This window comes from Camelus ferus, chromosome X (genome assembly GCF_009834535.1).
Source record: "Camelus ferus isolate YT-003-E chromosome X, BCGSAC_Cfer_1.0, whole genome shotgun sequence".
NCBI lineage: Eukaryota > Metazoa > Chordata > Mammalia > Artiodactyla > Camelidae > Camelus > Camelus ferus.
The window spans coordinates 43,939,175-43,957,280 of NC_045732.1; the positions used below are offsets into that span (position 1 = coordinate 43,939,175).

At 39.0% G+C, this 18,106-nt stretch overlaps 1 protein-coding gene and 1 non-coding gene across 2 annotated transcripts in view; both read left to right on the plus strand.

Annotated features, from left to right (window-relative positions):
• The window catches only part of CLCN5 (chloride voltage-gated channel 5), a 141,121-nt gene that overhangs the window by 106,418 nt on the left and 16,597 nt on the right, over nucleotides 1-18,106 (plus strand). Inside the window, exon 3 of the mRNA XM_032474670.1 lies at nucleotides 6,133-6,302. Within this exon, the coding sequence (XP_032330561.1) occupies nucleotides 6,133-6,302 (170 nt within the window). The remainder of the gene's footprint in view (nucleotides 1-6,132; nucleotides 6,303-18,106) is intronic.
• On the plus strand, nucleotides 5,383-5,454 carry TRNAA-UGC. The gene has a single exon. It is a non-coding gene; the product is annotated as a tRNA-Ala (tRNA).

The window sequence follows — 18,106 nt, forward strand, 5'->3', positions numbered from 1 at the left end:
TCTGCCCTCAGAGGGCAAGGCATAGATTTATTGAGTGTCGACTATATACATATGTTGATTGGCTATTAACCTTCCCCCTCCCTCCAAACTGGAATTTTCCTCAGTAAGCATTTATTGAATACCTTCCCTGGAACAACACCAGAGTTGTTGAGACAACAGAAATGAGAAGGACATGGTGTAGTCACAAGACTCAAGTGGAAGAGATTGTGCAATCAACATAGATGTCTGAAAAAAGCGGGTGCTGAGGGAGAAGCCTGTATGAGCCGGTCCTAGATGGATTGAATGGGATTTCACCAGGCTGGAAAGAGGAGGCAGGACTGGATGGGATTACAGATAGAATATCTGACCTGAGCAAAGGCACAGAGGCATAAAAGTACATGGCCAAGGTGGAGTCTAACAAATCTGTGACAGGAAATATGTCTCTTTGGGTAGATGGGATTTAGATTTGATAGGGCTCCAAGTGCCATGCAAAGAAATGTAAACTTGACCCAAAAGACAATGGGGAACCAGCGTATGATTGTAAGCAAGAAGGTGACAAAAGACACTGAAAGTGTCAGCTACATAACACAAATATCAACCAAACAGCCTTTTACCCTATTGGCCTCCTCCCTAACCCTCCCTTATATGACAAGCCCTATACTAATCTACTAGTTGGTATATGAAATCAAATCCCTTTACTTTGTTCCTGGCCTTACCCTAAATTCTGGCTGACCTCAGGCTTGTGACAATCTAGAGGCTGGATTTATTCCAGATGTGCCACTCTCTGGACTGACGTGTTACAGTGAAGCTCCAAAATATTATGGAAAGAGTGTTACCAAATGCAAGTTCATGTGCCTGGCATTCCATGAGACCAAACTGAAACGTCAGAGTTTAGAGCAGAGAAAGGTTTATTGCAGGGCCAAGCAAGGAAGACGAGGTGGCTTATGCCCAAGAAAACCCCAAAATCCTTGAAGAGTTTCAGCAAAGCATATTTAAAGGCCAAGTAAGGGAGGCGGGGGTCACAGGATACGTGATCAGCTCATGCACAATTCTCTGATGGATTGATGGTGATCAATCCTTAGGCGCCAGAAGGTCTCGGGGAGCACGTGCTCTCAATCATCAAGTAGTTAATTTCTTCCCTTTGGTGGTGGTTTTTAGCATCTGAAAAACTCAGGAAATATACAGGAGATACTATTATCTGGGTATGTCAGAGAGAGGAGTTGCAGCAGAGGATGTGGGGGAGGGGTCTTTCCCAGGAAGGCCCCACAGAGGCCTCCTGCTTGGAGTTCAACTAAATGAGGGATCAGATCTCAACTTTGAGGAACTTTAAATCATTTCCTCATTCTGCCACTTTAACTTTTTCTCTTGAACTTTTTTTTTTTTGTTACATCTGCAAAATAAAACCAGAGACGGTACCAGAATGCATTATCCATGGACAAATATCACTTTGATTTACTGATGTTTGTTTTCTTTGTTTGACTCCGATTTGTTGCATCTGTTTTGCTTGCTTCACTGGCTTCTTCTAATTTTCTTTTGTTGACCCTTTATTTCTATGTACTTATTAAGGAAGCACTTTACAACCCAAACACTGAACCAGATAGCTGCTCCAGGAAATGTTTGAAATGAGGCAGCTCAATTTAGCTGGAGTGTTCTGTGTTAGTGTTCTGTGTCAGTGGGTTACAGGAAGGAGTTTGTAAGGTCCCTATGGGGAAACGGAAAAGTTTTCCAACTTCTCCTTTGTTGAGTCTTCATCTTGTAGCGTCATTATTTTGTTTTAATGAAGTCCCAGAACAATAGGTACACCCTCTGAAAATATGACTACAGGACATATTCCAAAGCCAAATGTAAATTATTTTTGGACTCCCCGTACTTTTTCTTCCTATGATTTGTGTGGCTAACGTTGAGTTGCTGGAACTGAGTATTTTAAATCATTTCCTGAATGAAACACGGAACCAAGAGAGGGAGAGGATTCTGCATCGTTTAAAAATTTATTCATGCCAACTTTTGGTGCTAGTCACTGGAATTCAGGGGCGTTTGATGAATTTAAACAGAAAGAAAGTCGAGTTGTACTATGCTGTTAGCCTCAGTTCTTCTCATCAGCTAAAATGGTGCTTGTTTTATGTTAAGATTTCTAGAAACCTGGAATGCCTACTTTTGAGGTTGACTGCTTTTATAGATTTGGTGAATGTAGTAAATCCCATAGTTAGACAAATATCAACTGCAAATATTGACTCTGATGCCACCTGCATTTAAAAGGGAAAGTTGATGTGGGAGATAAGGGCAGGGAACACGCCTGGTTTCGATTTTATTATTTGTCTTTAGGCTAATGTCATTTCTACTTGTTTTTCATTTTCATCCTGTGAAGTTTGATGCAGCAACAGAAGTGTCAGATGGAGTTCTTGGGAATTTGGGACTGGAGCTTGAGGCAGAGGTGAGAGCTAGAGGTAGTAGGTTTCCTTAAAGGCTAAGATAAAATAATTCAGAGTAAGGCAGGGAAGGATCTGTTATCTCAGTCAGATTCAGAGCAAAGTAGGCTATTTTTTATGGAAAACAGTACAGAGATTCCTTTAAAAACTGAAAATGGAGTTACCGTATGACTCAGCAATCCCACTCCTGGGCATATATCTGAAGGAAACTCTTAATTCGAAAAGATACATGCACCCCAATGTTCATAGCAGCACTATTTGCAATAGCCAAGACATGGAATGTCCATCAACAGATGACTGGATAAAGAAGTTGTAGTGTGTGTGTGTGTGTGTGTGTGTGTGTGTGTGTGTGTGTGTGTGTGTGTGTGTGTGTGTGATGGAATACTACTCAGCCATTAAAAAGAGTAAATAATGCTATTTGCAGCAACATGGATGGACCTGGAGATTGTCATACTAAGTGAAGTAAGCCAGAAAGAGAAAGAAAAATACCATATGATATCACTTACATGTGGATTCTAAAAAAAAAGAAGGATACAAATGAACTTATTTACAAAACAACAAAACAGAGACAGACTCACAGACATAGAAAACAAACTTATGGTTACCAGGGGGAAAAGAGGGTGGGAGGGATAAATTGGGAGTTATGAATTTGTAGATACTAACTACTATATATAAAATAGATAAAAACAAGGTTCTTTATCTACAGAACAGAAACAGTTTCACATAGTACACAATCTTATAGTTACCAGGGGGAAAGAGGGTGGTAAGGGATAGACTGGGAATTCGAGATTTGCAAATATTAACTAGTATATACAAAGTAGATAAACAACAAGTTTCTTCTGTATAGCACAGGGAACTATATTCAATATCTTATAGTAACCCATAATGAAGAAGAATATGAAAATAAATATATGTATGTATATGTATGACTGAAACATTATGTTTTACACCAGAGATTGACACATTGTAAACTGATTATACTTAAGTAAAAACAAAGCAAAATAAAACAAAACATAACAAAGCTCTACTGTATAGCATAGGGAATTATATTCAATACCTTGTAATGGTCTATAATGAAAACGAATATGAACAGGAATATATATACATATATATACATGTATATACACATCTGAATCACTATGCTGTACACCAGAAACTAACACAACATTGTAAATCAACTGTACTTCAATGAAAATAAAAAGAGTAAAGACACTTCTTCCTGAATGACAGGAGGGAAGACCGACAGATTCCAAATTGCCTCTGCGTTGTTAGTAATAGGAAAAAACGGCTTAGGACCCTGTGGTAGTCAGGTTAGATTTAGAAGCAGCAGCGGAGGCAGGGAATTGGTGTAAGTACATTTTTGCAGGTGTGCTCAGAGAAGAGAAGGGGAGTGAAGGAAGCAGGATAGAGCAGGGGCAAAAGCCTAGCGAGGATGGAGGACTGGCTAGCAGCGAAGGAGCTCGGCTGAGGCCACAAAACATGGGTTCTTAGTATCCTAGGAAATATTTGTTCCACAAAGCAAGGTTAGAGTTTTTGTAGCTGAGGAAATGGTTTTCTGATCCATCCTGGTCTACGTTATTAGTACCTCTGGGTCAATGATCCTACCTTCTCTACTTGACTACATGTCACCATGGAAGCATGGTCACGTTCCTGGGGAATGTATGGTTTCAGTTCATGTCTGTACTGAGTTCAAGCTCTTGGTGTATACTAAAGAAGGTTGTGGAATGCATTTCTTTTATTGATAGTCATCCTTATCCAGAAGTCAATGGAAGATTTCCCTTGGAATGGCCATTCTCTTGATTTCAGCCATCACCTTGATGTTGACAACTCCCAAAGCTTTGCCTCCCAATCTTCATCTCATCTGGCCTACCCAGCATCATTTTTGTGTCCGTCCTACTATCCCACAATGATTCTTGCAGAGTAGGTGATTCATAAATGTCACTCATGCTGACCTCCTTGGTCAGGCTGACCTCTTTATCACAAGTGAGGGGTTGTGAAATTGAACGTGTGGTTTGGAGCTTAATCTTTTTTTTAAACACTAACTGGGCAAGTTACTTAGCCTATTTGACCTTCAGTTTCCTCATCTGCACCAGAAGTGATAATGCCTCAGCACAGGAATGCTGGAAAAATTAAGTGAAAAAGAATTCACTTTAAGCACATAGCCCAGTGCCTGAAAATTAATCAAAGTCCTGGTAAATGCTGATTCTTCCTCTTTTATGCTCAATGTTTAAAATATTTAATTTACCTGTTGGGATTCCAGTTTCTTAGGCCTAAAGCTTAATGTAACCTACATGGTCTTTGCCATATTCTCATGCATAATTCTGATAACCCAGAGTAAGAATTTTCTTAAAAGAGTTGTAACACCTCAAAAGGAGTATGATCTGCTTAATCCTGAAGAACTTTGCTGACTATGATACTCAAGCAAGATTTCATCAAAAAAAAATTTGAGGGGTAGGGCAGGGCTAGATAAGGCAAAGTTGGCTGTAATGCTGGTTTTTAAAAAATCAGTATACTAAGATTTTTTGAGTAAAATTTTATAACCTGAAGGTTCCCAATTGGGATGTTTCATCTTGGATATTAAATCATTGAGCAGAAAACAACATTGAACAGCACAGTAAATCTGTTTTTCCCAATCTTGCTGTGCATCTATATTGTTAGGAGCTATTAAAGAGTAAGAGGCATAAGGTAGAGTTTTTCCACTCCTAGATGGCTAGCACATTTTTTGATATTGATGTCTAGCTTTTATTTGAGTCGATTACTTGTGAACTCCCATGGGTTTTGTATGTGTGTCCTCATTTGGTTTGCTCATTTGCCTGGCTTCTCAAAAAACTGCTATCAACTACATGGTAAGGGTAGTGGTACATTATATCTGGAGAGCAACTGAATATGCTAAGTAGTTTGCATATCTATATTGTCCAAATAAGAGCAGGAAAGAAGACATACAAATAAGTGGTCATTCAAAAGGTGAAAGCTGGAGGAGGGTATAGCTCAATGGTAGAGTGCATGCCTTGCATGCACAAGGTCCTGGGTTCAATCCCCAGTACTGCCATTAAAGATAAATAAGTAAAAACATAATTACCTGCCCCCTAAAAAAATGGTGAAAGCTACCCAAATGTCCATCAACTCATAAATGGATAAGATGTGGTATATCTCTGCAATGGGAATTATTCCGTCCTAAAAAGGAAGGTACTACTGATAACATGCTATAGCATGGCGGAGCCTTGAAAAAATTATGAGAAATGAAAGAAACCAGACACAGAGGGCCACATATTAGACAATTACACTTATAGGAAACATCCAGAATCAGCAAATCACAGGCACAGAAAGAGAGCAGAGGTTGTAAGGGGCTGGGGTGGTAGGGGGATCGGGAGTTATGTTTATTGGATATAGCGTTTCTGTTTGAGATGAAAACATTCTGGAAATGGATAGGGATGATGACTGCACAACATTGTAAATGTGCTAAATGCTGCAGAATTTCTAATTTCAAAATGGTTCAAATGGTAAATTTTAAAATGTGACAATGACTATATGTATGTTCATGTGTAACTGAAAAATTGTGCTCTACACTGGAAGTTGACACAACATTGTAAAATGACTATAACTCAATAAAAAAAAAACGGTAAATTTTATGTTATGTGTATTGACCACAATAAAAAAAAAAAAAGGAATGGGTGGTAAGGAGTACGGAGGTCATTGTAATAAGCCTTCTATTTTTCTTTCTGCACAGGAGCCATGGATAACAGAGGCTTTCAGCAGGGGAGTTTCAATAGCTTCCAGAGCAGTTCCAGTGATGAAGACTTGATGGACATACCGGAGACAGCCATGGATTTCTCCATGAGAGATGATGTTCCTCCCTTAGATGGAGACATAGAAGGTATCATTACTTCTGATGACAATTTAACTTTTTAAAGATTATTTTCAATATACATACCATAACATTCATTTCTCTCCTGGCACATGGTCCTTTTTTTTAAAACATTTTTTTATTGAGTTATAGTCATTTTACAATGTTGTGTCAAATTCCAGTGTAGAGCACAATTTTTCAGTTATACATGAACATACGTATATGCATTGTCACATTTTTTCACATATGAGATCGCTCATATGTGGAATCTAAAAAAAAAAAGAACACACAGTCCTCTGAATTTTAACACATGTGTAGATACTTGTAACCACCCCCACTGACAGGACACACAATTCAACACCCCCAAAGAATTCCTTTTTATTATCCCTTTGCAGTCAGACTTCCCCCTACCCCCAAGCCCTGGTAACCACTGATCTGTTCTCTGTCCCATAGTTTTTCCTTTTTGAGACTGTCTTATACATGGTGTCACAGAGTCAGTCAACCTTTGAGACTGACTTCATTCACTCAGCTTAATGCCCTGGAGAGTGTTCCAGGTTGTTCCATTCCCTTCTGCTGAGTGGTATACCCCAGAGTGGGATTGCTGGGTTGTGTGATAAACGTATGCTGAGCTTTATAAGAAACTGTCAAACCATGTTCCAGAGTGGCTGTACCATTTTTTTGTTTTGCTTTGGTGGGGGGAGATAATTAGGTCTATTTATTATTTATTTTAATGGAAATACTGGGGGCTGAACCCAGGACCTCGTGCATGCTAAGCACATGCTCTAGCACTGAGCTATATACCCTCACCCCACGGCTGTACCATTTTGCATCTGAACTAGCTATGTACGGTGGTTCCACTTGTTCCGCATCCTCAACAGCTCTTGGTATTTTCAGTAATTTTTATTGTAGCTATTCTAATAGGTATGTAGTGCTATCTCATCATGGTTTTAATTTAATTTCCCTAATGGCTTAGGATGTTGAACATCATTTCATGGGCTTATTTGCCAATTGTATATCTTCTTTGATGAAGTGTCTGTTCAAATTCTTTCCCCTTGTTGTAATTGGTTTTTTATTATCTGGAATATGTTTATAAAATGAGAATTCCCCTTATCTATTATTTGGTTATCCAGTAACGTCATTCTTCTCAGTGGCTGCATGCAGTTTCATGGTGTAACTGTACCATAGTTGATTTAACCAAGCTTCTATTGTTGCACATATCAATTGCTTCCAGTCTTTTGCTATTACAAACAGTGCTGCAATGGACAACCTTGTGTGTGTGTGTGTGTGTGTGTGTGTGTGTGTGTGTGTGTGTGTGTATCTTTAAGTGTATGAGAACATTTCTATAGCACGACAGTATAAGTGTGCTTATTTCCCCATAGCCTTGCTAGGGGTGAATATTACAATTCTTTTTTAATCTTTACAATATGATAAGTAAAATAAAGAAATATATTCCTATTATTGTTTTAATTTTTACTTTTTAAAATTAATGAGGTTGAGCATATTTTCATATGTTTATTAACCATTTAAATTTCTTTTCCTGGAAGTTTCCTACTCATATGATGTTCCTATTTTTCTAATGGGCTGATTATCTTTTCTGATTTTTTTTTATAGAAGCCCTTTATATATTATTATTAATCTTTTGTATAATGTAGGTTGAATATATTTCCATTTCAGATTTGCCTTTTTTAACTGTTTTTCTATCTACAAATATTTAAAATTTTGAAATAGCTAGGTATATCACCCTTTTGTGACTTCTGAGTTTCTTATTGTCATTAGAAAGGACTGTATCACTTTAAGATTAAATTCGTATAATTACTTAAAACTATCATCTGTTTTCCTTAATTAATTGGAATTGCCATTGTCAAAGTAAAGTCAGGGAACAAGAAACTGCTGTCAGAATTCACTATTTAGCAAACTTGTATTAAGGGTATATGACATGGCAGATACTTTGCTAGGTTCTTGGAATTAGCAAAACTTGAAAGCACCATCCCTGCCTTCATGAAGTTGATTCTAGCTAGCCAAACAGACATGTGAGTACTTATGATAGTATTTACCTTAGAGTCGTTTTCCAGATTAAATGAGATAATAACATATAAAATGTTTATGTACCTGGCATTGAGTTAATGCTCAATAAAAAGTTAGCTATCACTCTTCTTCTTTTTTTCTTTGTTTTTAAATAGAGGTACTGAGGACTGAACCCAGGACCTCATGCATGCTAAGCACGTGCTCAACCACTAAGCTATAACCTCCCCCCAATTCTTTTTCTTATTATTAGTTTATTTCTATTATAACCCTATATTTTAAGTGCTATAGCTCTTATAAGAACTTAGAGGATTCATTATTTGTGTGTGTGTGTGTGTCACTGGAGGATTGGAAAAAATTTCACAGAAAAGGTGTGTTTGAGAAGTGCCTTGAAAAAGAAGTTATTTGGTAGGAAAAAGAGCACTCAAGGCAGAAAGCAAGCTTTTACAGAGTGGAAGGGTATAGCATGCATGAGGTCCTGGGTTCAATCCCCAGTACCTCCATTAAAAAGTAAAATAGATAAATAAATGAACACATAAACCTAAAAAATAAAAGCAAGCTTTTGCAGAGTTTCAACAGGCTTAATATACAGAGGTATAAAAAGGCAGACTGTAAACCCAAGTAAGTAAATTGGGGCCTTGAATGTCATGCTAAGAAGTTTGGGTTAACCTTATTGTCATTATGAGGACACATTCCTTCATTCAGCAAGTGCTTTTTGAGCACCAGCTGCGAACCAGGCACTGTTATAGGCACTGGGGAAGCAAGGGCAGGATGAACATAGATAAGATCCAAGTTGATCTGGAATTTAGATCTAGTTGGGTAAATGAGTAAACAAACAGACTCCCTAGTTAATTACCCATTGTGGTAAGTACTAGGATGGAAATAAACTAACTGATGACAGATGATGACTGGAGAATAACCCTCTAGTTAGAAAGATCAGGGAAGGCCTCTCTGAGGAGGTGACCAACTTGGGATGAACATACCTAGACAAAAACCACACGTTCAAAAGAATGACAAGAAATTTGCCTGGTAAAGGTACCTCAGGGCAGTGACAGTAGAAGAGAACTCCTGAATTTAAAGTTCATAAAAAAAGGTACTCATGGTTTGGTATTTGGTGGTTTTTCCTCTTTGCCTACAAATATAAAAGGGACACGTGTGTATCACTTCCACTTATGTATAGTTACAACCATAGTGAGCCAGTGGTACTAATTACTGGCCCTAGTGAAGTGGTCAGTTAGGGTATTTATAAACTTAAACTGGCCACCCCTGCTTAACCCTTCTGGCTAAACCAGAGTCTTTTAGCTTAGTTAATCAGTATTGCTTGTGCTGGAAAATGATTTCATAGAACGTCTATAACCAGAGTACTTTTTGTGTATTCACATTGCTCTCAGTAGGTGATTGGGGTGAGTATCTGTTATTCCCATCTAATAAACTAGAGGACTGAGACAGACAGGATTTTGCTATTGCTTATGATTGTGGAATGTGTTTTTGCAGGAGTTGTCCTTAACCACTTTTCACTATTCTTTACGGGAGAATTACTACCTGTGGTTTCCAAGGTCTGACCATATAATAAGGAGGCTGTTTACCACGAGCCACACACAAAAATCAGCCCACTTAAAACACTCTGTAGTGATAGAATTTTCTTGCCTTGCTTTTTAAAAAAAATTTATTATTTTCTTTAGTAAAGGTACTGGGGATTGAACTCAGGACTTTTTGCATGCAAAGCACACGCTCTACCACTGAGCTATTATGCTCCCCCTTGCTTTGCTTTTTAATTGTTCTTACTTTATTTAATGTTTTCATGTGGGATTTCCTGATGAACACAACAACAGCAACAGAAAAAAAGGTCATAAAGTCCTTGATAGTCAGTGGTGAAACTGCATAAAATACTATGCTTTGTGCCAAACACAATGGCACGTCCTAAAAAGATTAGTTAAAAGGAGCTTGAAAGGCTGTCGAAGTGGTTCTGGTTTTCCAGATGGCTGGAGGAATTGATTTATGAGGAATGAATAAATAAATTATGCGTGGCACAGTGAAATGCATCTGAGGTAGTGTTGTAGTAGTCTGTAAATTAGAAGAAATGTAAACACGGAGATCTGAAAGAAAGGGCAGGGAGAGGAAAGTAGAGAAAGGGTTTTGAGTAGCAGGAGAAAATTCAGAGCTCCCCTCCGAGTCTATCTGTTCTCACTTGCCTGCCTCTGCAGCCTGGAACTCATGGTCAGCGATCCATTCATTCATTTGGGATTTCGGGGAACACCCAGATCAGAGCCCAGCAGAGTGCTGTTTTAGTAATATTTTTCAATTCCCTCCTTCCCCTCACTTCCTTGTCTTTCTTCATGGCATGCCAGGCTCTTGCCCCCCAACTGCAGCATGAGGAGACCTTCCTGGCAGAGAGGGCACTGCATGTAGAGGTACCAAGCAGCAGGAGAGAGCCTTTTGAGGGGGAGGGTATAGCTCAATGGTAGAGCACATGCTTAGCATGCAGGATGTCCTGGGTTCAATCCCCAGTACTGCCATTAAAAATAAATAAATAAACAAATAAACTAACTCATCACCCCCTAAAAAGGAAAAGAAATAGAAAAAGAAGAATGATTTTAGAAAAAACACTGACTAAAAATGACTACCTCTCTGTAGCTTATACATTGTAGAACCCCATGTCTGAAATCTATGAAGTTGTGGGGAGGGCATAGCTCAGTGGTAGAGTGTGTGCTTTGCATGCCTGAGGTCTTGGGTTCAATCCTCAGTACCTCCACTTAAAAAAAAAAACAATTAAAAAAAACTAATTACCTCCCCTCCTAAAAATTTAAAAATAAATAAAATAAGATTTAAAAATACATTTTTAAAAAAGGTTTTAAAAAAAAAGAAGAGAGCCTTTTGTACTCCAGAAATAGAATCTGTCTATCTGAGGCCTTGAGGCTCCAAGGGTAGGGACAGTTGGAGCAGGAGGGAGGACAAGCAGGAGATAAGGTGGGGAATCTAGTTAGAAATCTAGGTGAGGTCCCTATTATCTGGCTTTTGGACCTTATCTTGTAACCCAAGAGTAATCAAATGATTTAAAAGCAGAGGAATGATAGGATCAGATTTGCATTTCAGAGAATTTATGGCTGTGTGTGGAGGATGGATTCCAGGTAAGAGTATGTGGGAAGCTGGAAGACCAGTCAAACTGTTATTTTTCAAAACTCTAGGCCAAAGATCAAAGGACTCAATTAAGACAGCAGGAGTAGAGAGGAGGGAAGAAGTGCTGGAGAAATTTCAGAGGGGGGACCCATAGGACTCATTAAACACGGAGAAGAGGCACAGATGACTCCTAAGCCCAGGTGGAGGAGGAGCAGGCCACTCCTGCTTTGCATGTGAGACCGTGCCCAGACCATCCAGGCGAGCCTCAACATAACCTCCCAAGGTCCCAGGGAAGGAAAAAAAAAATCTTTGAAAAATGATGGGGTGTGAAATCCATCCCATAAGTTGTGAAACAGTTCTCTTTGTTCTGCCCCGCTGGAAGGAAAGATCATAGTATTCCTTCAGAAAGAAACAGAAGACATCTTAGGCTCCAGCTCATGGAGAAAGCCATCACCTTCATCCAGGTTTGGCTCTCCCAAGCTGCCTGACTCGGGCAATTGTGTGGGTGGTACTGGGAGGAGAAGGAGAGGGATTCAACCTCTCTAACCACTTAGCCTGGGAAAATGGCAATTGTTACTGCTGCTTTTTGAGCTTGAAAAAAAAAAAAGAGGGCCAATTGCAAAAGCCCTGCCCGGCCTCAGACCACACCAGTTTTAAATGTTGAACCCTTTAAATGAGGCCTCTGATGATGGTCCACAGGTTTAAAGGGTTCCTTTATGTTTCCCTAATGGGAAAATACCTGGTCACATTTTAGAATGTATGTCCTCTAATCTCTCACCCATTTATAAATTTATATTTTTGTCTTAAAGTATATGCATTATTCAGGTATACTTAGTTTTTTAAAAAATATTGTCACGTTTATAATTTTTATTTATTTTATTTTGGGGGGAGGGAATTAGGTACTTATTTATTTATTGAAGTATAGTCAGTTACAATGTGTCAATTTCTGGTGTACGGCATAATGACCCAGTCATGCATATGGAGATACTGGGGATTGAACCCAGGACCTCATGCTTGCTAGGTACATACTCTACCACTGAACTATACCCACCTTCCCACTCCGGTATGCTTAGTTTTTACCTAATGTCTCATCCCGCTACCACATTGCATTTTGTCATCAGGTCTTCTCAGGCTCCTCTTGGCTGTGATGGTTTCTTAGACTTTCTTTGTACCCGAAGACCTTGACAGTCTTAAGGATCACTAGCCAGATATTTGTAGAATGTCCCTCAGTTGGGATTGGTTTGGTGGTGTTCTCGTAATTAGCCTGGGGTTTAGGGGAGGAAGAGGAGAGGTAAAGTGTCATTCTTAGCACATCATATCCAAGGCATATATGGTCAGTATGACTCATTGCTGCTGGTGTTAGTTGACCTTGATCACCTGGCTGAGGTAGTATGTGTCAGTTTTCTCCACTGTGAAGTGGCTCTTTTTTCATCCTTTCCATAATATGCTCTTTGGAAGGAAGTCAGTGCATAGCCCACCCTTAAGAATGAGGAAGTTATGCTCTATGTCCTTGAGGTTGAAGTGTCTACAGAAACTATTTGGAATTCTGCATAGATTTCTCTATTCTCTATTCTTCCCTATTTATTTATTCAATCATCTGTTTATATCAGTCAGCACTCATTTGTCTAATACCTTGGGTTATAATCCATTACTGCTTTATTTATTTTGTTCAATTTTTTTTTTCAGCTTTAGCCATTTGGAGCTCTTTCAATTAGCCCTGTTTCCCTTTGCCATACCCTTATCACCTTGGTTTCTTACCACTCATTTACTTTCTGGCACTACAGTAGGCTCCAGGCCCATGTTATATATTTCTCACCTTAGTCTTAGAATCAGCCATTTCTCCAAGGAACCCTGGTTCCTTTCAGTGGAGATTGGTATTAGAAACCAAGATCTAGGTACTAGGTTTGCTTTTTTCTACTGGGGCCTTGTTACCTCTAGGGCATCTCAATAAGGAAATATAAATTTATGTGTATACTGACCCATGTATATGATGCAGGAAAAATGGGGTGTGAGAGGATGGCCATGTCCAGGTCTCGGTTGAGTCCCTGGATGGACCCTGCCAAGTAAGGGTCCTTGCTTCACACAGGAAAAAATTCAAGAGGGAGCCATCATAGAGTGAAGGTAAATTTATTCAGAAAGATAGATACTCGATACATACTCCATAGACAGTGTGGGCTGTCTCCGAAAGCAAGAGAGACAGGCAGACAGATCGTGGGGTGCAAAGTTGTTAATTTTTATGGGTTTGGTAACTTCATATGCTAACAAGTGGGAGGGTTATTCCAGCTACTTTGGGGAAGGGGCTAGGATTCCCAGAAATTGGGCCATCACCCACTTTTTGCCCTTTTATGATCATCCTTGAAACTGTCATAGCACCTGTGGAGTGCCATTTAGCATGCTGTCATACTTCAATGAGCATATACTGAAGCCAAGGTCTACTAGGAGTTGAGTCTTCTGCCATCTTGGTGTTAATTACTGTGTCTTTCTTTTAATGATTGTGCCCTGCCCCCTTTCCTCCTGTCTCATATATACCCATATCTAGAAATAGATATATTATCTATATGTAACCATCTGTATCTATATTAAGCCAAACATGAGATCATACTGCTGTCTCTAATTCTAATCCATTACCACATGGATCATTCTCGCCTCCTCCCCTTGCTTGTATGTAACCTTCCCCTCCAGGTAGTGAGAAACTTGGCTCCCACTAGCCACCATCCATTATTCATTTCCGGTATATGTGCATGGGGTTTCAAATTGTTAACCTATACCCTCCCTGGGAAACTACTTTACCAACTAGAGTACAGGGCTTGTACAAAATTCCTTTGGCCTTTGGTCTTATAGATTCCACTCATTTCCAGTCACTTAGGTCAACATCTTTTTCCTCTGCCTCCTTCAGTGAGGATGTTTTCACAAATGTGCAATATAGTTAGATTTTTTTGTTCCATTCTGCATTCCATCCTGGAATTAAAAAAATTTTTTTATACATTCAGGTCCACTCTTTGCACTATAAAGCTCTATGGATTTTGACAAATGCACAGTGACAAGTATCCACTATTACAGTATCATGAAAGATAGTTTCACCACCCTGAAAAATCTCATTTCTTACCTATTCAGCGTCCTTCCCTCTGAGTCCCTGGCAAGTACCAGCCTGTTTTCATCTTCATAAATTTGTCTTTTCCAGAATGTCTTTATGAATGGAATCATACAGTATGTAGACTTTTCAGAGTGGCTTCTTTCACTTAGCAATATGCATTTGAGGTACCTCCATGTCTTTGTGTGGATTGATACCTTTTTCCTTTTCATCACTGAATAATATTCCATTGTCTGGATATACCACAGTTTGTCTATTCATTCTCCTACCTGCTGAAGGACATCTTGGCTTCTTCTACCTTTTGGCAGTTATGCCTAAAGCTGCTACAAACATCTGTATGCCAGTTTTCCTGTGGGTGTAAGTTTTCAGGTCAGTTGGGTAAATATATAGGTGTGCAATTGCTGGATTATATGGTAAGACTATGTTTAGTTTTGTAAGAAATTGCCAAACTGTCTTCTAAAGTGGCTGTACCATTTTGTATTCCCACCAGCAATGAATGAGAGCTCCTGTTACTCCATAGCGTTGTGAGAAATTGGTATTGTTAGTATTTTAGATTTCCACCGTTCTAATAGGTGTGTAGGGGGATCACACTATTGTTTTAATTTGCATTACTCTTAACGACAAATGATACTGAGCATCTTTTCATTTGTCATTTGCCCTCTGTATGTCTTCTTTGGTGAGGTTCAGATCTTTAGATTTTAGGTCTTCTTTCTAATGTATACATTGAATACTATAAATTTCTCTTTAAGCACTATTTTGGCTGCATCCCACAAATGTTGGTAGGTTATATTTTCATTTACTTCAAGATATTTGAAAATGTGTCTTGAGACTTCTTTGGCCCATGGGTTATTTGGGAGTATGTTGCTTAATTTCCAGGTATTTGGGCATTTTCCAGCTATTTTTCTGTTATTGGTTTCTAGTTTAATTCCCTTGTGTTAGGATTTATGTTAAATTGGCTAGGAGCTGGGCTGTACTTAATGTTTGGTGTAATTATGGGAGCCAGGGCTGAGATTCCTATAGTGTCTTTGATTTTGTCTCCCCTCTTGATTTTGAGTTTCCTTAAGTAGGACTCCTTGAGAGAGATTCTGTGTCTTGGAGCCCTATTGGTGTGGGGGCATGGTACAGGGGAACATGTAATTTTATAATCTTCTGATTAAATCACAGTGGCTGTTGGACCCTTGTCTTGTGGCTGTGACTTTCACAAGGTTTAATCCAGTGGTTTGGCTTCCTGTTGTCACTGTCCCAGGTCCAGTCCCTGACCTCAGCATTCTCGGGCCATTTCCTGGAAGCTCAGCCCCTATTGACTGCTTTTTTTTTTTCCCCTTAGGTGAGACTGGAAGGCTGGGGTGGGGGCTGGAGAGGGAAGAATTCCCTTCCACCAGCTGGGATAAGGCTCAGGCCAAATATTTTCCCCTGGAGCAGAGGCCTTTGTTGAAGAGAATGTTCTGGCCTATTTCACAATGATAACTCTTGTTGACTCTCCTCCCCAGAGCCGGGAGGGGCTCTTTCTCAGTGCTTCAATTGGAGTGCTCGGTGGGGTTCCTGGAGCTAAAACCCTCCAAAGCGTAGGCTCGGGAGTTTTTTATTCTCACCCAAGTCCATGCTCAGCCTTCAGCAATTCATCACAGTTGCCATTTAAGTGACCCTACCCATATGGTTCCGATGCTTTTTGCCCCAGGTAAGCAAATCTCTATGTGTCTTTTTGGATAAGCCTGTCTTTTCAGATCTAGGGGTTGTCCTCTCCCTTGTAGCCTTAATTCTCTGGGGGCGGGGTGGTGTCCAAGAAAACTAACTAATGTTTCAGTTTGTCCAGCCTTGTCTTGTTGTACAAACGAGAGTGACAACTTCTGAGCTTTCTACTTGCCAGAGCTGAATCTGGAAGCTCCCTGTTTCTTTTCCAATGAGTGAAACCACTTTGGGCCCTTCTTTTTTTTTTTTTTTTTTTTTTTTTAATTGAAGTATAGTCAGTTGACAATGTTGTGTCAATTTCTGGTGAACAGCATCATGTTTCAATCATACATATACATACATATATTTGTTTTCATATTCTGTTTCATCATAGGTTTTTAATGAATATAGTTTTCTGTGCTATACAGTAGGAGCTTGTTGTTTATCTATTTTATATATAGTAATTAGCATCTGCAAATCTTGAATTCCCAATTTATCCCTTCCCACCCCCCTTTCCCACTTGTAACCATAAGTTTGTTTTCTATGTCTGTGAGTCTGTTTCTATTTTGTAAATAAGTTCATTTCTGTCTTCTTTTTTTTTTTTTTTAAGATTCCACATGTGAGTGATGATATATGGTATTTTTCTTTCTCTTTCTGGCTGGTCCCCTCTTTTTTTTTTAAGTTTCACTTTTTTTTAAGTTTCACATTTTTTTAAATTTATTTTTTGGGGGGAGTAATTAGGTTTATTTATTTATTTTTAATGGAGGTACTGGGGATTGAACCTGGCTGGTCCCCTTTTGAAGGAAGAAAAAAATTAGAGGCTGTTTGGCAGTACTGTCAATCCTGAGTGGCTTATTTGCAACCTCACCTTGTTCCAATTTATGGCATTTATGGGGTTTTGGGGTAGAGGAAAGGGTTGCTGTAATGTTTCAGGAGTTCACGCTGGATGTTTCCGGGGTCTGTGGCTAGCAGGTACTGCAGAGATACTGTAGCAATGTTGGTATAGCACTAGTTAGCCATATGCTAGAAGCATCGGGTCCTAGGTTGTACTGTATTTCACTGCTCAGCTGAGTCTTTTCTAAAGATTGATAGTACCATTTTACAATTTTGCCAGAATACTAATCTCATAACTCTGCAATCAAAATACCATTTGGAATTCCTCAAAGTAAGGTCTTCTCAAAAGTCATTCAGCACAATGTATGAATGACACACAAATAATCATTGCTAAGATGATGAAATATGACTGTTGGAGAGGACCTTAAAAACAATACATGCTTGTACCTCCTCATTTTACAGATGGGGAACGTGAAACCCATAGGGATTAAGGCAATTACCCAAGGTGACACAACTCATGAGTTATGGAGCTAGGGTTAGCATCCATATCTTCTCACTGCTAGACAGTGGGTCTAATCACAAAGACTTTTTTTCCCATTGACTTTCATTAAAAAATTTAGTAAGACATCTTCCTCTTGGTGCTTTTCTCCTGGTGTTATCCAGAAACTGTCACCTGTTTTCTTTGTAGATCCCCCAGTGGCCCGCCCCCCCAGAATGGAACTCTTCCCTTTGCAATGTTCTATCTCCACTCTTCTAGCTGTATTATCATTGTTTTTTTAGAACCACTTCTATAACACGTAAATATGCCTCACTATTTTTCTTTTAGTGAAGTATAGTCAGTTTACAATGTTGTGTTAATTTCTGGTGTATAGCATAGTGATCCAGTTATACATATATATATTATTCCTTTCCATATTCTTTTTCATTATAAGCTATTACAAAGTATTGAATATAGTTCCCTGTGCTATACAGTAGGACCTTCTTGTTTATCAACACCTCACTATTAAAGAGTCAGACAATATACAAGTATAAGAAATGTGAAAGTCGCCCCTTTTCTTCCCACTCCAGAGATAACCCTTAAAAATAATTCAATATGACCCTTTCAGTGCTTTTTCTATCCAGTTA